This window comes from Neovison vison, chromosome 11 (assembly GCF_020171115.1).
Source record: "Neovison vison isolate M4711 chromosome 11, ASM_NN_V1, whole genome shotgun sequence".
Classification (NCBI taxonomy): domain Eukaryota; kingdom Metazoa; phylum Chordata; class Mammalia; order Carnivora; family Mustelidae; genus Neogale; species Neogale vison.
This window is the reverse complement of record NC_058101.1, coordinates 196046575-196068227: the sequence shown is the minus strand read 5'-3', so window position 1 is coordinate 196068227 and position 21653 is coordinate 196046575. Positions and strand designations below refer to the sequence as shown.

Here is a 21653-nt window from a genome sequence, read left to right as displayed (position 1 = left end):
TCTCTCTTTTGTTCAGCTTCATTATTTTCCATTATTTTGTCCTCTATATCACTAATTCATTCCTCTGCTTCTTCCAGCCTGTTGTTCATTATATTGACCTGTTTCCAATCTCATCTACTGCTTTCTTCATTTATGACTGATTCTTTTTTTAACTCTTTTATCTCTGTGGTAAAAGATGTCTTCTACTCTTTTCTCAAGCCCAGTGTGTATCCTTACAACTGTTGCTTTATTTTTTGTTAAGATTTTATTTATTTATTTGACAGGGAGAGAGCAGCAGAGGGAGAGGGAGAAGCAGACTCCCCACTGAGCAGAGAACCTGATGCAGGACTTAATCCCCAGGACCCCGGGATCATGACCTGAACTAAACATAGATGCTTAATCGACTCAGCCACTCAGGTGCCCATGATTGGTTCTTTAAATTTCCTTCAGGCATGTTACTTCTATCTGTCTCTTTTAGATCTCTGGCTGTGGCCTTACTTTTGTTCTTTCAAAAGAACAAAAATTTCACCGTTTTGGCATTTTGTCTAAGTCTCTGCCTTATTCTGTTAGAAAAGCTACTTATGTCTCCTGCTCCTGAAAGTAATGGCCTAATGAAGAGGTCATGTAGTTCCCAGGGCCTAACTCTTCAGGGAGCGTCTCCACTGTGTGTGTGAACTATGCTATTGTGTCTGGCTCTTCTATCCTTCAGAGCAATCATCTGCAAAAGTTCTCTTTGCCCACAGTGGGCATTTACTCCTTGGCCTAAATGAGGCCAGTTTTAACGAGGTATACTCTGGCTTGCTTGTGAAATGAGACCTAACACTAACTCCACCAGAACTGAGGCCCTACAGAACTCCAGCTGGGAGAGGTGGTGTAGGTCCTTCTAGGGGACAGGACTACCACACTGGGAATGAGACAAGCTTGACTGAGAAAGGCAGTTCCAGAAGAACACGGAGGTTTGGGATTTGGTGAAACCAAGTTAGGCAGCCAGTGTTGGCACTGAGCTGCTTCTGTCATGTGGTTCTGTGTTTATGCTGACATGTGAGGGAAGGAATTGGCACCAGCCAGCCCCTTTGTTCCTGGGGAGGAGTCTCTGTGAATGTTGCCTCTCAGAGAGGCCCTCCTAGAATAGTGAATACTCTCTCTGCTGTGTGCCTTAGGTGCTTCTCAGTTCAGTGCTCCCAAACCATATGCCCTTGGATTGTTCAGTTGCCATCTCTCCAGGAGCAGTGCTGTGCCATCAGGGCTCCCTCTCAGCCAGACCTGCTGACCTTTAAAACTCTAGACTTTAGGCTCTGCTGCTTGCAAGAACTCAGGAAATTCAACCCCTCTCATTTTCTAAGATAATAGCTTTGGGGAAATGTTCTCCTTGTACATTCCCCTATGTGTTCCTCTCTCTTTCTCTCTATCTCCCTCTCACCCTTCTCTGTGACCATGGCTCCCTCCCCTCTGAAGTATCACTGATCCATTTCTCTCCTAAACCACATCCCTGCACTTCCTACCTTCACCAGCGTGGCTCTTCTCTCCCTTTAGTTGCGGAGTTTGTTCTGTCAATCTTCAGGTAGACTTCTGATGTATTTAGGACGATATGGTCGTTATCTAGTTGTGTTTGTGAGGTGAGATGAGCCTAGGGTCCTCCCACAGGGCCCCTATCTTCCTCTCCTCCCATTCCTTTAGCTCTTTGAGCATATTTAAGAAAGCTGGTTTAAAGTCTTTGCCTAGTAAATCCAACCTCTGTGTTTTCTCAAGGAGAATGTCTGGAGATTTATATTGTTTCTTTGAATGGGCCGTGTTTTCTTGTTTCTTTGTATGCCTTATGACTTTTATTTGAAAATCAGGCATTTGAAAAAAATAGCAACCTCTCCCAGTCCTTGGAAACCAGCTCTGTATGGGGCAGTGCTTCACCAATTGGGTCTATGTGTTCTGAGCTTAGGGATATGCCCGAGATAAAAGCTCAAAGTCCACTCAGGTCTTTTCTGAGAATACCTCTTGCTTCGGCTTATGTGTGGCTCTCTCAATTCCTCCATAAACATGGCTATTTTTGAATGTCTTAAAATCCCAAAGAGTCTCATTCCAGCTTCTCCTGAGGGACCTACCTGGTCTATTGTATGTCCCCACATGTCATCTTTCGCCTCAGGTGCTCTGTATATACAATCTTTCTGAAGCTTTCACAAACACTGACTCCTGCTTTTCCCCTACACTGAGATTTGAGTTAGATGAGAAAACTAGTCCTTTAGGAAGCCCCCAAAATGGGTATAACATTGCCAGTAGGTTTGCTCTGCAGCTGGGAATTTGGTTGCTGCCCCTTCTAGATGAAGACTGTGCTGAGCTAGGAGGGACTAGGGAAATGGTGAATAAAATTTCCATGAAACTTCCTATCATTTTTAAGGTAAATTTTTATTGACAGGGAATTCACTTGGTTACTGTAGACCTTTGGCTGTTTTTTCACAGCTACTGTAACATTAATTAAATTAGTTTCTTGTTTTTTGATATTTTCATGAAATAAGGAATTGAAACTTTCTAGTTTGGCATTTTGCTGATATCATACCCTTTGCTGATATCACACCATTTTGCTGATATCACACAACATATCAGGCAAAAAATTTATTTTGATGAAGTTAAAGTGTATACTCAACTCTTATATGGGCTTATTTCTAGATAAAGTAAAGAATAAGACTAGTATTTTATATTGGCCATAAACTCTGTATTGGAGCCTTCTAAACTTTGTTAGGTTTGTGTATCTTAGCTCCATATCTTTATCACAGGAAACTTTTCCTTGCCCCACCTTTCTTCCACTTTTACTTCTCACTTTTTAAGGACCAGTTCCCATATTCTTATTATAAACCATCTCATGAAACAGATTAAGCTTCCTCTTAGGTGGAAATCAAGAAGTGTGGTCAAAAACAATTGCCCAGCCTTTCCAACTCTGAGCTTTCTTTTTAATTTTCCCTGTTGATTCAAATTTTGCATTATAAAATGGGGATCAATTACATGAGCTTTAGTTCTCACCAAAGACCAGTTCAATTTGATTATAGTAAGTTATTAGTTGCTGTTGATCCTTTGAAATTTCTTAAGTGTTAAGTGTGATTGGTTTTGTCTGTCATTTATGACACCATTCCTTGGATGCCTAGGGGACAGCAGCCTATCAAATTTAATTAAGATGTTTAAAGTGTAGAATGAAAATGAAGTTGGGTCTAGAATTTTATTTTTTGTCTTAATACATGAATATTAAATTCAAGGCATAGAGTTTGAAGAGCCCTTAGCCGTATCATGAGACTGTCCATTCATTCTAAAGGACTTCACAGATTTATAAGAGACTGAAAGCTATCACCACTTTTCAACGACCTTGAAAAATTACTAAATAAGTAACTTTATGTTAAACCAGAAGCTCCATGCGTCAGATGCTGATTTCCTTTTTCAGAAGGGAAGTTCAAGTTTAATTTTATTCAGTACGTGTTAGAGTAGTGGAAAGGACATAGTGTGATTTCCTCCCTTGTCAAAGTTCTTGCTGAATTTGTTGTCTGGATGAGCTTAATTTAAAACAGCTGAAGTCAATGAGCAGAAATGGAAATGACATTGGTAAGAGGAACTGTACCTTTATACTAGAGAAAGAGTTCAGAAACCAAAAGAAGAGCAAGAAATGCCTGCTAGAATTTCCGACGATACAGAGTAGGATCATGTCCTTTCCAAAAGTAGGCTATGAAGGGAGACCAGTGAGCACAATTTAAAATGCCTGTTTACCTAGTGCTTGAGGCAAACTTAACTCTTTAACTGGGTCCATAGTACATTAATCACATTACAAACCCATGAGAAGTTTTACTGATGAAAAGGTATAGCCTTACTTTGGTTTCTTGTTGACACAGGAAAGACTGATTAAGTCCAATTTATTGCAAAAATTCTTAAGAACCATGTGACATAGGGGCACCTGGGTGGCTCAGTGGGTTAAAGCCTCTGCCTTCGGCTCAGGTCATGATCCCAGGGTCCTGGAATCGAGCCCCACATCGGGCTCTCTGCGAGGCAGGGAGCCTGCTTCCCTTCCTCTCTCTCTTTCAAAAAAAAAAAAAAAAAAAAAAAAAGAACCATGTGACATAAAACCTGTGCATGATATAGACTCTTAAATTCCCAACAGCTCCCTGGCAATTGCCTATTTGGTGCTGAACCAAATTTAAATATTCCTCAATAATTAGTTCTCTATTTGGACCTTGTAGAATCTGGCAATAGTATAATTATTTTGTCTAATATTAGCTTGTCTTTTTACATAGTCCGTTTTCCCCATAATTTCAGCTCTCCATATATGTTGTCAGAAATTGCAATGATGCTATCTTCATGTCTAAATTAATTTTTATGGAAAATTGTAGACAGTGTCTCATATAGCCTTCAATAGTCTAGTTTTATAGATGCTGATGATTATGAAAACCATCATTAAACCTTCCTTTACAAATCTTAAGATAAAGTGAATAGATTTCCTAGTGATTATACATTATCTTCAATCATCAAAAAATTCTTTGCCTAGCATTAAAAAGGCTGCAATTGTCACTTAAAAACAATGTCTAATTTATTAAGAATTATTACTAGGAGCAGGCAGAGAAGGACAGAGGGTCTTTAGTTCCATAAATTTGTAAATAATAAGTTACTGGTTACTTTTGGCTTACAACTGCCAGACTCTGAAATTTGCTGTTTTTTCTCAAACCATTCTTTCAGGCTCTTTGCATATACTATCTTACTCAATTTTCATTAACAAGTGCTCACTCAAGTTGAAGGAAGAAACTATAAAATATATAGATTTTAGTAAAATCAATAAAAATTTAGTAAATTTAAAGGACTTTGGCTTCTAGAATTCTATAGATCTTGGCTCCCCTGGGAATAATGCAGCTTCATTTATATTCTGAGATTTGCTGATCTAGCATACTACAAAATACCAATAAATACTGGACTTGTATTTATGGACGTATATCACAACTTTGATTTAATTCCCTTAAAAGGGGAAAAATGAGCTTTGTCACTATAGCACCTACCACCATAATAGCTAAATAAGTTAATGCATAACCAAGGAATGTACAGTGGAGAGAAACTGACTTGTGATGTGTTCAGAAGCTAGCAAGAATTAAGGACTAGTAATATCTGGATGTAAACTGTTGCATGATGGGATGATCAATAAGTATTTGGAAAAATCCATTCATTAGTTCAATCAACATTATGGAAAATTTAGTATGCTCATGGAGTCATAAAGCATAAGAGATGGGTGTGTCAGATTATAGAGGGAATGTTTTTCATTTATCTAATGATACGTAACATAAACACTCAAATTTGGGGACAACAGTCATTTATTTGTTTACTCTTCCATAATTTTGGCAGGACCTGGGGAAAACTCATTTCTGCTCTGTCTGGCATCTTCTCCATGTGACTCAACTGGGATTAGAAGATCTACTCCCAATATGGCTCACTCATTACTTACTGGACAGCAAGTTGAGGCTGGTTGTCTCCTAGGTGATCAGTGGAGTTGTTGGCCAGACTTTGAGTTCTCCTCCATGTTGCCTTTGCAGATGGCTAGGTTGGGCTTTTAACCACACAGCGGCTGAGTTCCGAAAGGAAAAGTGTAAGTGCCCATGTACAAATGCTTATCAAGTCTTGGCTCACTTCATGCTTAATGATGTCCTATTGGCCAATTCTAGTCACATGGTCAAGCCCAACGTCAATGTGGGAAAAAAAAACATGCAGAAGTCTGAATACTGAAGAGGAGCCTGGTTCATTGGAGGCCAGAGAACCAGCTTACCATGGAAGAGTGGCTGGAGAATTCTAATACAGAGATCATACCGTGTTCGGCTTCAAGGAGTTCACAGAGAAGAAACTTTTGGAATACTATTAATGTTTTACCGCATGTTGCAATGGGTAGATGTGAGGGACCACGGTTTACTCAGGGCAATTTTTGCTTATGGTATTATATTATAGATAAGTGAAAAATCAAAAAAGCACGACCATGAGCCCAGTGACCACCAGATGGTTCCAACTAAGACTCAGACCCAAGGAGAAGACATTTTGCATCATGATACAGACCTATTTTCTTGCCCTCAGTTCTTCAATCACGTCAAGCTCCGGGCATGTTTTAACTGATCCAAGCTGTTTTATTTCTAAAGTTGTTTGAATAACGAAGCTGTTTTATTTCTAAAGTTGTTTGAATAACGAAGTAACTTTGGTATAGCCTTTGGCAAATCCCTCATGGTGCTATTTCCTCATTTCTCAAACAAGGGAGTTAAATTAGGTGGTCTCTACAGTTCCTTCTAAGTGTTCTATTTTGCTATATAACAATATGGTTGGTAATATTATATCCTATTATATCAATAACGGGAAATGTGTCCTTTCCCTGACAAGCACATTCCTTTAACAAGTCAGGAAAGCTTATTGAGAACTAACTGGTGAAAATGGACTTCTCTGGGTTCGTGTTTGCTCCCTAACAGGCTCTGATTATGGAAACGAGTAGCATGAGTTAGGACTGGCTTTTGGCTTTGCACCTTTGAGCAGTTCCTCTGTTGTGAACTAGGTGTCTACTTGGCTTAAAAGGCTAACATTCACATTACTTGTCTTCCTGGGTTGCTTAGAAGATAAGGGAAGTGAAAGTATTCAGCTTTGATTAGGGATTGAGGTTTTTTCTCACTCTGACCACGCTCTACTAGGTTCTGACAGTTCTGCATCAGTCTTCTGAAAAAATAGAGGAATTCACTCACAGATACCTGCTAACCTCTAGAGTACTAGCCCTGCCCACACCAACGGAGCTCCCACTTTTTTCAACTTCTCTGTTGCTAAATCTGTGACCCTTTTAGTAAAACCCAAGGGACTGTACCCAAAGCAGAAAAGCAAGACATTTTTTGAGAAGCAGTTTAGTATTTCTCTTGCTGATATGTGATATGTGTTTTTTCCCTTTTTGCCCTTGTTAGAATCCAAGAACTGTAAGAAGCTTGCCTTTTTTTTTTTTTTCCCCTTTTTAGTTTCACTTTCGAGATTGCAGCAAATATGCCGCCCGTCCCTGGAGGAAACGACTGGATTTGGACTAATGAAAAAAGGAACGGCCAGCTGCTATCAGAGTAAATGAAGGTAGATCTTTAAAATTCTTACTGGGATCCGGTCTGTCCTGTTGGCTAGAGCTGGGACTGCACGTCCGTTTTAGCATTCTTTGGTCTTTCTTTGATCTGGTGCTTGAAATCGAGTCAGAATCAACAGGAGAACAGAAGGAAAGCGAGATGACAGAGGTGTGGGGAGAAGTGTATCGTAACTCAGAGTACATATAATAGCAGGAATTTATAATTAACATAATCTAATACTTTGTACAATAACGAGTTGGCTTTTTTTCCTTTGTGGATTTCTGGACCTGGAAAAGCACGTTAGGAAATTTATGGAGATCATTTTGCAATAGCCTTTTTTTAAAAAAAAAAAATCATATCTTTGGGGGGGCCTGGGTGGCTCAGTTGGTTAAGTGTCTACCTTTGGCTCAGGTCATGATCCCAGATCAGGTTCTGGGATCAAGCCCAGTTTGGGACGCCTTGCTCAGTGAGGAGTCTGCTTTTCCTTCTGTCTCTCTGTCTCCCCTCCCCAACCCCCTGCTGAGGTGCCCTTTCTCTCTCAAATTAATTACTTAATTAATTAATTAAATTGTATCTTTGTCTTAAAGTTACAGAGCCCTCTGGGCTTGAAAGAGTTTCTCTCCTTTTCTCAGATTTGTTGGCAGAAAGGAGACAGGAGCTGGCATTTTGTGATATTGTGCTTGAAAAGGAGAAAACACTTCAGGTGCTCCTGGGAGTACAAAAGTGGTTTTCTTTGACCTCATAAAGGAAAGTAGAGGAAAGGGACAAGTGGATAGGCATTGAGATGTATAGGAAGATCAGAAGGATCATTCCCCACAACACTGGTAAATGCAGGTGAGTCGGAGGAGGAAATCCGAGTCAGCCTGGAGCAGGAGTAGCTCAGGAAGTTATCTTGCAGTTTCACGATAGGATTGTGTGTTGGTGTGTGTCTGCAGTTAGGTGTTATCTGTATACACTCACGGGGAGAAAATATTATGAAGTGTGCGAACCAAAACGGAGAATCCAAACTAAGCAGGGATTAGCTCTAACTCCCATCCAGTCTGGTTCCAGACCAAATGTCTTCATCATGATGCAATATTATGACTCACTTGGACAGACACATGTAATTCTATGCACCCTGAAAGGCCTTTCCAAAACTGCAAGACCCACTGAGTGTCTATTTCCCATCTTTTTAGCTTTCTTTGCTTCTGTCTCATACAATAGCAATTTTTTCCTGTCTGCTTCATCCTCTAACTGTATTCTCATTTATTTCCCTGGAGCAAATTCCAGAATAATTTTTGCATACAATTTGCATAGTTATAAACTTACTGAATCTTTGCATATTTCAAAATGCTTTGCCCCTTATCTTGAGTTGTTCGGCAGAAATGAAATTTTAGGTTCAAAATTGTTTCCCCTGATCATTTTGAAAGCTCATCACGATTGTTTTCTAGTGGCTGATGTTGCTAATGAAAAGTATTCCACCATACAGGATCTTCTTCATTTGGAAGTAATTGATCATATGTTCCCCTTTGAAGGTTTTAAGATTTTTTTTTTCTTTTGAATGGTCACAATTCTGAAGTTTCCTAAGATTCGCTCTGTGGATTTTCCTTTTTCACTCTTCCTACCTACCATTTGGTGATGTACTTTTCCATGTGATGAATGTATTTTCAGATCTGGGAATGTCTTTCAGTCCTTCAGGTATATTCTTTGTAAATAGATTAGTCCTTTTCAGTAATTCTGATCTCTATTTCCGTTCTAAAACAGAGAAATGTCACCCAGACAAGGAGGAGATTATATTGCAGTACTGTTTGGGTGAGTTGTAAATAAAAGTAGAAGCACTTATAGTACAAGGAAGAGAGGTTTGGGAGGATTTCAGAGAAGTCAGATTTGGTAAATTAGTCCCTGATTTCCAGAATGTATTCATTTTCAGCTCTAAACTTTTCATATACCTGAGCAGTTTGGTGAGGGGCTTCCTAGTTGGGTTGTGATCTTTGTCATAGCCTATAAATATAAAATTGAGTATGGCTTTCACAATACTTAATGCCAGTATTATAAAGGCCATAAAATAATTAATAGAAACTGACTTTTCTTCTATCTCTGAGAACTAGATTAGAATAAAAGTAAAGTAAAACCACTATTGGGCACCTAGGTGGCTCAGTGGGTTAAAGCCTCTGCCTTCCACTCAGGTCATGATCTCAGGGTCCTGGGATCAAGTCCTGCATCGGACTCTCTGCTCGGCAGGGAGCCTGCTTCCCCCTCTCTCTCTGCCTGCCTCTCTGCCTACTTGTGATCTCTCTCAGTGTGTCAAATAAATAAATAAAATCTAAAAAAAAAAAAAAGTAAAACCACTATATTTTAAAAGCCAATTAGAACAATTATAAATACTTGCACTAGTTCTATTTTCTTACAATTAATTCTCTAAAATGATTTTATTTTTTAAAACTTTTCTGGAATTCTTTTGTGACATGACTTTTAGATCTACGAAAAACTAACTTATTTAATTATCATTTTTATTGATCCGGCTCCATACACTGAAGATGTGTTTGATATTTTTAAATATCTGAAAGTGAAACTAGGTAAATGATCATACCAGAGACTATCACATTAGGCATATATCCCACCTAAATAAAGTTGGGACCATTGACAGAGGTAAGAAAGGTTCTCTTGAGCTGATTAACTGCCCAGGGAAAGCTATTCAGTCAACATGTACTTATCCAACATTCGATATGGTCCAGTCACTTTTCTAGACGCAGGTAAAGCAGTACAGAGCAAAGATGACGTGTCCTCTACTATTGTAACTGTATACTCCAGTTAGGAGGAATAATTAATTAAATAATAAGTAAAACTATTTCAAATAATTCCTATCAACCGTGCCACAGGAAAAAAAAAAAAACAACAACAACCTAGGAAAAGAATAACAAATGGAAGGATTTACACTTCGGAATTCAAGGTTTACTATAGGCCATGGTAATCAAAACAACGGGGTATTGGCATAGAACTGACAGGGACGCCTGGGTGGCTCAGTGGGTTAAGCCTCTGCCTTCGGCTCAGGTCATGGTCTCAGGGTCCTGGGATCGAGCCCCGAGTTGGGCTCTCTGCTCAGCAGGGAGCCTGCTTCCCCCTCTCTCTCTCTCTCTGCCTGCCTCTCTGCCTACTTGTGATCTCTGTCTGTCAAATAAATAAATAAAATCTTAAAAAAAAAAAAAAAGAAAGCTAAAAATTTAAGAAGACATGAATCCTCGGACTGAAAATGCCTTAAGGTGTATAGCTACATTTTAGAGGAAAGATATAGCATGAAATATCCTTGTGAAATTTTACATACTGAGGATAAAGAAAAAGATACTTTCAAAGAGAAAACAGAGAGTAAAAGTAAAGGTATCTTTTATATAAAGAAAAGAAAACCAGATGGGCATGATTTCTTTTTAGCAACAGTGGATACTGAAGACATTGAAGACAATGGAATAATGCCTTAACGATTTTGCATAAAAAGTATTTTGAGGGGTGCTTGGGTGCCTCAGTGGGTTAAAGCCTCTGCCTTCGGCTCAGGTCATGATCCCAGGGTCCTGGGATCGAGCCCCACTTCGGGCTCTCTGCTCAGCGGGGAGCCTGCTTCCCCCCCCCCTCTGCCTATCTCTCTGCCTACTTGTGATGTCTCTCTCTGTCAAATAAATAAATTTTAAAATCTTAAAAAAAAAAAAAGAAAGAAAAGAAAAGAAAAAGAAAAGTTACTCAAGCAGATACTTTTGTCAAAACAAAACAAAAATATTTCAAGAAAGAAGGTACTGAGATCCACCATGGTGACATTAACCTAGGAACATGGTGGAATGGATTCCAAGATGATAACCCAAGAGAAGGGGTCAGAGATATCCCTCCAAACCAGCCATTTACCCAAGAGTATGATTAAGAAGCTAATTGATCTTGGTGTTATAGAAATGAAATCACGTATCATGTTTCTTTCAACAAGACACTGTATTGAGTTGCAATGATGTGGATGGAACTAGAGGGTATTATGCTTAGTGAAATATGTCGATCAGAGAAAGACGATTATCATATGATTTCACTCGTATGTGGAATTTAAAACAAAACAGAATTTCACAGGAGAAAAGAGGAAAGAATAAAACAAGACAAAATCAGGGAAGGAGACAAATGTCGGAGACTCTTAATCACAGAAAACAAACTAAGGGTTGCTGGAGGGGATGGGGATGGGGATGGAGTAATTGGCTGATGGACATTAAGGAGGGCACGTGATGTAATGAGCACTGGGTGTTATGTAAGACTGATGCATCATTGAGCTCTACCTCTGAAACCAATAACACATTATATATTAATTAACTGAATTTAAATTTAAAAAAAATTTTTAAAGACGCTGCATTGAAACTGGGGTAAAGGTGAAAAGTGAAGAGGGATTTTGTATGCTCCATTTTTTTACTTCTGTGCTATTTGAATTATTTCCATTTGAAATATTGATTATAGAATAGATGCTTGTATTCTGTAGAAGTTGTGAGTAAAAAGATCATATATAGTCACTTTTGGTTATCTGTTTTTTAAAGAATATACCAATACCTATGAAAGCCTATGTTACTAATGTTGTCTCTTACTTGTTTACGTTTCTTTTAGAGGGGAGAAATATGAACCAGAGTTCACCTTTTCATATCTACTTCTTTTGGGGACTGCTGTCCCTGTGGGTTCTCTGTACATCCTCTACCCATAAATGTGTCGTTAGACACGAAGTGGCTGACTGCAGTCATCTGAAGTTGACTCAAGTGCCTGATGACCTCCCGGCAAACATAACAGTGTTGAATCTCACCCATAATCAGCTCCGAAGATTACCAGCTGCCAACTTTACAAGATATAGCCAACTTACTATCTTGGATGGAGGCTACAACTCTATCTCAAAACTGGAGTCAGAATTGTGCCAAAAACTCCCCCTGCTGGAAAGTTTGAACCTCCAACACAATGAGCTATCTCACCTTTCCGACCAAACTTTTGTCTTCTGTATGAACTTGACAGAACTCCACCTAATGTCCAATGCCATCAAGAATATTCAAAACAATCCCTTTCAAAGCCTGAAGGTAAGATGGAAAGGTTCATCTCCCTATAAGAAATTTAAAATATGTTATCTCAATATCAAGGTGAAGAGTAAGAAAACCAATCTCACTCAAGTGGAAAGAGGGGGACCTCCCATGCAAGTATGGCCATTTATGTTTGAAAATGTTTTCAAAAGGGAAAATAGCGTCTTAAATCAATTTCAGCCTTAATTTTAAGGAACTTTGCCTCTCTTGCTCCCTCCCATTAAAAATTCAACTTAGGTACAAGAGGTAGAGATGAAAAAAGAATCTGATCTGTCATAACCAGAGAAGAATCAGAATATACCACAAGGAAAAGAGCAAATAAATTACCCACAGTAATAAAAAAAAAGCCATATCCAAATTCTGACTTAAATGAAGTTAACAAATTGATAGATGATAAAGCAAATTGTTCAATAAAAAATTATGTACTCTTGATTTACAAAATCTCTTTACAATATTGCTTTACCAACGGCCACCATCTTTTTTTTTTCCCCAGTACTTTACTTGACTTTTGCATCTGAGAAAATGTATGTTATTGTCTCTCAATCTGAGAGAATTATTAAGCACTTTTCTTAAACCAAAGCCATTTTTTAAACCCGGTCTTGTTCATTTTATGGACCTAGAAAAAAATTGGCATTCTTTGACCTCATGTCCCAAAATTAGTGTACAAACTTAAATATGCTTAGAAACATTTATAAAATGACTTGCTTGCCAGTGATTTGAAAATTCTTTCTTGTGCCTCCTTAGATGCTGAAGTGGATGATTTGTCATGTACACCAAGTCCTCAAAATCTGGTTAGAGTAATCTTTGGCAAAATGCTCTTTTATTTTTAAAACATAAATAAAATTCTTACTCTGTTTATTATGTGATACATAAGATTCTGTCCTAATATATATCAGCTTTTCATTACCTTCACCTGAGTAGAACTTCATGTGTTAAAATGTAGCACAAGGGAGGTAAAATGTCCCACGGCACCCACTAAACAAACTAAAATGAATATTCTGTACTAGTCATGATGCAAAACTTACATAACTACCAATCTTTCTCAACATAAAAATCTTTTTAGGATTTCATGGACAGCAAAGTTCTACTCATACTTCTTTAAGAAGAAAATTTTTTCTTCTTTTTTTTCTGTTTAGTTTCAAGGCTGATGCATGACACCCTGTGCTTGGTAAGCCACAAGAATATTCCTTACATCGTAAAGAAATTATTATTATGAATACTCCTTATATCATGAATAAATGAGCTTAAGTCCTTTTATTTTGTTAAGAGAAATAAAATAATTCTTTTTTAAATGATTCTTGCAGTAAGAAACAAAGCCTTTGCAACAATGGTACTTTCAATCACAACAGATTTTTTTTCTTTCTTTTTTTTTTTTTTGTTATGTTAGTCACCATACAGTACATCATTAGTTTTTGATGTAGTGTTCAATGATTCATTATTTGTGTATAACATCCAGTGCTCATTAGAACATGTGCCCTCCTTAATACCCATCACCGGGCGACCCCATCTCCCTATCTCCCTCCCCTCTGAAACCCTCACTTTGTTTCCCAGAGTCCGTAGTCTTTCACGGTTCACCTCTCCCTTTGATTTCTCCCCCTTCAGTTTTCCCTTCCTTTCCCTAATGTCCTCTGTGCTATTCCTTATGGTCCACATATGAGCAAAACCATGTGATAATTGTCTTTCTCTGCTTTACCCAACCATCAGAAAGGATGAATACCCACCACTTGCATAAACATGGAAGGAACAAAGATTTTTTATTACTCTTACTGTCAGTTTTCTATAGAATAATAGAAATAATATTTTGCTGTTACTTCTAAGTTATTTCTAAAATTCAGGTACATTTAAAGGAGCTATTTTTGGAGGCCAGACTCTAACTTATATCCATCTTTTTTCTTTCTCAGAATTTAATCAAATTAGATCTATCTCATAATGGTTTGTCGTCTACTAAATTAGGAAGTCAGCTCCAACTGGAAAATCTCCAAGAGCTTCTGTTATCAAATAATAAAATTAAAGTACTGAGACCTGAAGAACTTGATTTCCTTGGTAATTCTTCTTTAAAAAATTTAGAGTTGTCATCAAATCCAATTAAAGAGGTAAGAAGTAAGGTAAAATTATTTTGTGTTCTACCTTTTAAGTGTGGACAGTCCCTCACTGTGTCAAGTGGATACGAATTTAAAGATTCCCTAGAGAAAGGGGTGATAATGTTTGCCACGTCTCCCAGAAATCCTTCATACTTCCTGCTTGGGGCCATTGATGTCATTGTCACAAGAAGAGAGACCTGGTAGCAGTTAGGAGCTGGGACTCTGCTGTCTAACAGAAATGGGTTACAGGGACGCCTGGGTGGCTCAGTTGGTTGGACGACTGCCTTCGGCTCAGGGCGTGATCCTGGAGTCCCGGGATCGAGTCCCGCATTGGGCTCCCAGCTCCATGGGGAGTCTGCTTCGCTCTCTGACCTTCTCCTCGCTCGTGCTCTCTCTCACTGTCTCTCTCTCTCTCAAATAAATAAATAGAATCTTTAAAAAAAAAAAAAAGGATTTTCTAAAAAAAAAAAAAAGAAATGGGTTACAATCCCTGTTCCAATTATACACCAGTACTTGGATCTTGGAGAACCTACTTAACCTCTCTGGGTCTTACTTTCCTCATTTGTAAAGTGGAAATGGTACTATTTATCCCACAAAATCTCTGAAAGAATTAAAATAGCATGATGGTTAAGAGCACAGTCTTTAAAGTTGGGTTAGCTAGCTCTGCATCTGGGCTTCCTGTCCTAGTAATTGTGTAATCAGACAAATTATTCAAGTTCTTTATGCTCCAGTTCCCCAGCTGTAGAACTGGTATAATAACAACACTATGTCATAGGCTGTATGGTAACGAATTTAGCAGTACCTGGCATGTAAGTGCTCCATAAATGATAACTAACATTAGATTATTATAAAAATCCTCTTATAATGGAATATAACTAACTGACCTTCTCTTTGATCCATGATATTCAATTCATTAACTACTTTCATATACAGATATATCTGTATTTTATTCCTTTAGAGGCTGAGAATAAGAATATTGGAAACCATAAACTAAGTCAGATTTTTAAAAGCTGTATTAATTTTCAGAATAAAAATGGGCTGTGTAGGGACGCCTGGGTGGCTCAGTTGGTTAGACGACTGCCTTCGGCTCAGGGCGTGATCCTGGAGTCCCGGGATCGAGTCCCACATCGGGCTCCCAGCTCCATGGGGAGTCTGCTTCGCTCTCTGACCATCTCCTCACTCATGCTCTCTCTCACTGTCTCTCTCTCTCAAATAAATAAATAAAATTAAAAAAAAATGGGCTGTGTATTGGTTCTGAGATAATAAAATATAAACAAACAACAAATGAACATATTTTGTGCAATACTCATACTAAGTTTTGAACAGCATTTTTTAAAATTTAGAACATTTATTGTAGAAGTTTTATAAAATATGTAAATAATGGGGGGGGATAAAAATCATCTAAAAGTCCACAGTCCAGAGACAGCCAATGTTAGCATTTGGGTATTCTTTTAAAAGATTTTATTTATTTATTTGACAGAGAGATCACAAGTAGGCAGAGAGGCAGGCAGAGAAAGGAGGGAAGCAGGCTCACTGCTTAGCAGAGAACCCGATGCGGGGCTCGATCCCAGGACCCTGAGATCATGACCTGAGCCGAAGGCAGAGGCTTAACCTTCTGAGTCACCCAGGCACCCCAGCATTTGGGTATTTTTATCTCCAGCTTTTCTCCAAGTAATAATAAGAAAAACAACAGCAAGTAGATTTCAGAGTACAAATTCAAAATACACTGTGTGTCTATATATATATTTATATAATCCTAAACTAACTTATTCTTTTTGTGTGCATAGAAATTTCTATTTTCATTGAAATAATCTTTTTATATATTAATACTAGTGCAAAAATAAAGGCAAATAACATTCATGGAAAGTATGTCACACCAAATTGATTTTTATTATCTAGAATAGTGATTCTTAATCTGTGTGTCTACCTTATTTGTCCCAGGTCTTTCTTGCTTAAACCACTGCACTACTGGTTCTTTTCCAAAATCTAATAATTTATTTTTTTATTTTTATTTTTTCTTAACTAACTCATTGAGATGAGGAAGTGTTGAGGAACTTGCCCAAGGCCTCACTAGTGATCATCTGGTGACGGAACTGGGTTTCTGGCAGTGTTAGATCAGAGCCCACGCTCTTGACAACTTTTCCGTTCCGTATGGCCTCCCTGTGCAACAGTGTATCCTGCTGTTTAACAGTAACATCGTATCATGAACATTCTCCATATCATTAAGGATGATTCAAAAACTCAATGTTGATTACTTTAAAATAGTGCTATCATGTAAGTTCATCCTAATTAATACAATAACTTCCTGCTTCGTTGTCCAATTCCCTCTTCTTATGGTACAGTACCCTTTCTTCCCCATTTTTGCCTTTTCTTCCATTAGCCCAACATCTCACAAATGACATGGTAGACGTTAGAGTCTCTTTGCTCTCCTGGTGTCGAACCACCACGCAGCACTGGCTACTCCCCTCTCTGGATTCCTTCTGTCCTGCCTTCTGTTGTCTGTTCTGGTGCTGAGTCCCGCAGCAGCCAAGGCTTCTGGTGAGGGAGTGGGGACAGGGCAGGAGGGAGCTGGAGGCACTATCATGAAGTAGAGTCAGGAGGAAAAAGCATAGGGGAAAGACAAAAAGCAAGGCTGGAACTCAGAATCACAGAAGGGTATGTATGTGCGTCACTGTTTCATAATACAATCTACCTGTTCATATCATGTGTTCATAAGAACAGGACCGAAAGAGGGCCTGCCCCGGCAGTGACTTTACAAATAGCTTATTACTCACATTTACACTCAGTGAGATCAAGTGAAAGCACTAGGAACCTCACCTAGACTGGGAGGTCAGGGAAGGCCCCCTAAAGAAAAGGCCCTTACGTGATGGATGGAAGGTAAGCAGTGGCCCACAAAGGCAAGGGCTGGGCAGGAGGCGGGTGTTGCAGGCAGAGAGTAAGGAGCTGTGCGGTGGAGGGCTAGGGAAGAATGCAGAGAAGACAGTGAAGGGGAAGGGGACTAAGTAAAGAACTGTTTAAGCTTTTCAAGAGTCCTGCAGATGCCCCTGAGTTTTGGTTATTAACCTCCTTTCCTCCCCCCGCCCCACTTTAGATCTCTCCAGGGTGTTTTCATGCAATTGGAAAATTATTTGGCCTCTCTCTGAACAATGCTCAGCTGACCCCCAGCCTCACAGAGAAGCTTTGTTTGGAGCTGTCAAACACAAGCATTCAGAATCTATACCTGAGTAACTCCCAGCTGTACAGAACCAGCAATATGACTTTCTTTGGACTAAAGCACACAAATCTCACCTTGCTTGATCTTTCCCACAACAACTTAAAAGTGATTGAGAACGATTCCCTGGCTTGGCTGCCACATCTAGAACATTTCTTCCTGGAATATAATAATATAGCGCATTTGTTTTCTCGTTCCTTTTATGGGCTTCTCAACGTGAGATACCTGGATTTACGACACTCTTTTGCTAAACAAAGCATTTCCCTTGCGTCGGAGCCCAAGATTGATGATTTTTCCTTTCAGTGGCTAGAACGTTTGGAGTATCTTAACATGGGGGACAACAACCTTCCAGGCATCAAAAGCAATACGTTCATGGGATTGATCAGGCTAAAGCACTTAAGTCTCTCCAACTCCTTTGCAAGTTTGAGAACTTTAACCAATGAAACATTTTTGTCCCTTGCTCAGTCTCCTTTAGTCTCACTCAATCTAACCAAAAACAAAATCTCAAAAATAGAGAGTGGTGCTTTTTCTTGGTTGGGCCACCTACAGGTGCTCGACCTTGGCCTTAATGAAATCGGACAAGAGCTCACGGGCCAAGAATGGAGAGGTCTAGAAAATGTTGTTGAAATCTACCTTTCCTACAACAAATGCCTGCAACTGACTAGCCACTCTTTTGCCTTGGTTCCAAGCCTCCGACGACTGATGCTCCGAAGAGTGGCCCTTAGAAATGCGGACAGCTCCCCTTCACCTTTTCATCCTCTTCGGAACTTGACTATCCTCGATCTAAGCAACAACAATATAGCCAACATAAATGCTGAACTATTGGAGGGTCTTGAGAAACTAGAAGTTCTGGATTTGCAGCATAACAACTTAGCAAGGCTATGGAAACATGCAAACCCCGGTGGTCCTGTTCATTTTCTAAAGGGTCTTTCTCACCTCCACATTCTTAACTTAGAGTCTAATGGCTTTGATGAGATCCCAGCAGAGGCATTCAAGGACTTGCTTGAATTAAAGAGCATTGATTTAGGATTGAATAATTTAAACATATTTCCACCATCTGTCTTTGATGATCAGGCATCTCTAAAGTCATTGAACCTTCAGAAGAATCTCATAACATCAGTTGAGAAGAACGTCTTTGGGCCAGCCTTCAGGAACCTAAGTAATTTAGATATGAGCTTTAATCCATTTGATTGTACCTGTGAAAGTATCGCCTGGTTCGTTAATTGGATTAACAAGACCCATACCAACATCTCTGAGCTATCAAGCCATTACCTTTGCAATACTCCCCCTCAATATCATGGTTTTCGCGTGATGCTTTTTGATGTATCACCCTGCAAAGACAGTGCCCCCTTTGAACTCTTTTTCATAATAAATACCAGTGTCTCATTGATTTTTATCTTCCTTGTACTGCTCATCCATTTTGAAGGCTGGAGGATATCTTTTTATTGGAATGTTTTAGTGCATCGAATTCTTGGTTTCAAAGAAATAGACAGACAGCCAGAGCAGTTTGAATATGCAGCTTATATAATTCATGCCTATAAAGATCGGGATTGGGTCTGGGAACACTTCTCTCCGATGGAAGAAAAAGATCGAACTCTCAAATTTTGTCTCGAAGAGAGGGACTTTGAGGCAGGTGTCCTTGAACTTGAATCAATTGTTAATAGCATCAAAAGAAGCAGAAAAACTATTTTTGTTATAACACAGAATCTATTAAAAGATCCATTATGCAAAAGGTAGGTGAACATTGTGAACTTTTAAGTGTGTACTTATTTTTTTGATAGAGCTTTTAAATATTAATTAAATATACTTACATTATGACTCACAACTCAAAGAATTTTAAAAATAAATTTCTTTAAAAAATAAGCTGATTATTAGGGACAGATGAAAACAAATTTAAGGAGGATATGCATGCTTTTGGCTGTTAAAATCTGTATACTGATATATAACATATTTTAATAATTTTTTTCCTAGATTCAAGGTGCACCAGGCAGTTCAACAAGCTATCGAACAAAATCTGGATTCCATTATATTGATCTTTCTTGAGGAAATTCCAGATTATAAACTGAACCACGCACTCTGTTTGCGAAGAGGAATGTTTAAATCTCACTGCATCTTGAACTGGCCGGTTCAGAAAGAACGGATAAATGCCTTTCATCATAAATTGCAAGTAGCACTTGGATCTAGAAATTCAATACATTAAATTTATTTCAAGACTAAGGTAACAGAGGAGTAACTTTCCTAACTTAAAAAAGTTTTGCGGTCAATTTAGGCTTTATTTGAAAATAATGTTGACCTGTTTATTCATATTTAGAGAGCATTGTCCCACGATTCTGTCTCTTCTCTCTCTCTCTATTGCTGGTCTTTTATCACCAGCTGAGTTAATTGGACCCAAAATAAACATATAAGAATATCTTCTACAAACGAATGCACAGTTGGTTACTGAGGTCTAAGACAATTTAAAAAAGTTTTAAAACATTCCTCATTTAAAGAAAATATAGAATTATGAGAAGGTTTCTGACCATTACATTTGGATTTTTTTTGGATGCACTCATAGTAGAATAAGAGATAATGGTTTTACTGGATACAATATTATTTCAACTGTAAAAGAGTACATTTAAAATGCATACCCCAATTTTTAAAAGCTTAGGTATAGTATTTTTTCAATTGGAAGGGTTTTATTTTAGTGGTGCCTGTCTCACTGTCAATTTTGTTAAGTGTTAAATCCCATTTTAATATACAGATTCATGGTTAGAAAACATTTGCGGTTCATTTTGATCACTTAGTAAAATAAATATTTTAATAAATACTTACTTATATTTTCCTGATATTTGGGTTTCTGCCATAGGTGTTAGAGAAACAATTCTCTTATTTAGAAGTATTACAAAAAAAAAAAAAAAGGATTACAGAAAGGCTTGCTTCCTGAACATTAATTAGTAGATTGGCTTTGTAGAAATAAAATACTCTTTTCTCTTAGTCATAGGCTCAGGAGATGGCCCTGGTCAAATCATTTGGTCCCACTGAGATTCTTTGACTCCTGATCTTGAAAATTATGATAATAAACAAAATCTTAAATAATCTCATATAATTAATGATGACCATGGTATAGTACATTCACATGAAATATATTATCATGTAATATATGCTGTGTACATATTAGTCTTTCTCTAGAAAGACTATTATTTTAAATTTTATTTTTTTCTTACAATGAAAAGAATCTAATTATGGAAATAGACAAGCAGAGCTTTTTAAAACTTTTATAGTTCTGGTATTTAAATATAAGAGAGGGTTGAAATGATAAAGCTGAGTTAATTTCTATATTAGAAGCACCTCTTTGCTAAATTTAGGGAATATTTGAGGTGTCACATTTTGGAACTTTGATTGAAATTGCTCAGTATTCTCAGGGCTAAGCTCACAGAACCTTGCAAGAAGTAATATTCACTACATTGTTGGTTCCGAAAGAGTCTATATCTCTCAACAATGTGAATGTGCGGAGGACTCATTTTCACTTTCCCATTATACATCAGCCTTGCCCACAAGACACTTGTTTTATAGCTTTTTTTTTGTTAAAATGTGTTTATTGCCCATGAAATAATCTTGTTCTATTTTGGCATGATAAACTATAAACAAACAAACAAGCAAATAAATAAATTAAATTAAATTAAATTTTTATGATGCCAAAATAAGATTCACAATGACTATTTTTCTTGATGTGCTTTGTATGTTATCTATGTATCAATGGTCTCAATTTCATTAAAATATTTCTAAGTGAATTTTTATTATGAATTAATGTTTCATCAGTTTGTGAAAAGGCTCTCATTCTCTTACTTATTTGCCTATAAGATGGTTGATCAAATGGCCACAATTTAAATTGAGTTCAAATGTGATTTTCTTGAAGTTGTTGAATAGATGAGGAGATGCACAAGAGATGGCCCATTTAACTGAATATAAATCAAGCTAATAAAAGGTGTGAGCCTTGACTTGTGTTTGACCTACACAGGAAGAAACATCCTGAACTTCTGTAAGCTGTCCTTTATAATTGTTCTCAGGGGGAGTCCTCGTCCCTGGGGTTCCAAACAAGGGAAGTGCAGAAAAGGATGTTTGTCTGACCTATTTAATTTCCAAGAGCAAAGTGACTTGTTTGACTGCTCTCAAGGTGCCATAATATTATCTGTTCACTCCATCTTCTTCCTGTTTTTCACTTTCAAAACAAATTCCAGCTGAATCAACATTGAGTTAAAGATAAATTTAGGAATTT

General features: G+C 38.0%; 1 protein-coding gene across 1 annotated transcript; it reads left to right on the top strand.

Annotated features, from left to right (window-relative positions):
* The first annotated feature begins 6752 nt into the window (after nucleotides 1-6752).
* TLR3 (toll like receptor 3) lies at nucleotides 6753-21168 on the top strand. The gene is made up of 5 exons (XM_044225570.1): nucleotides 6753-7068; nucleotides 11652-12106; nucleotides 14008-14199; nucleotides 17279-19131; nucleotides 19370-21168. Exons 2-5 carry the CDS (start codon nucleotides 11663-11665, stop codon nucleotides 19596-19598), a joined length of 2718 nt encoding a protein of 905 aa, XP_044081505.1. The 5' UTR covers nucleotides 6753-7068; nucleotides 11652-11662; the 3' UTR covers nucleotides 19599-21168.
* Nucleotides 21169-21653: the final 485 nt, after the last annotated feature.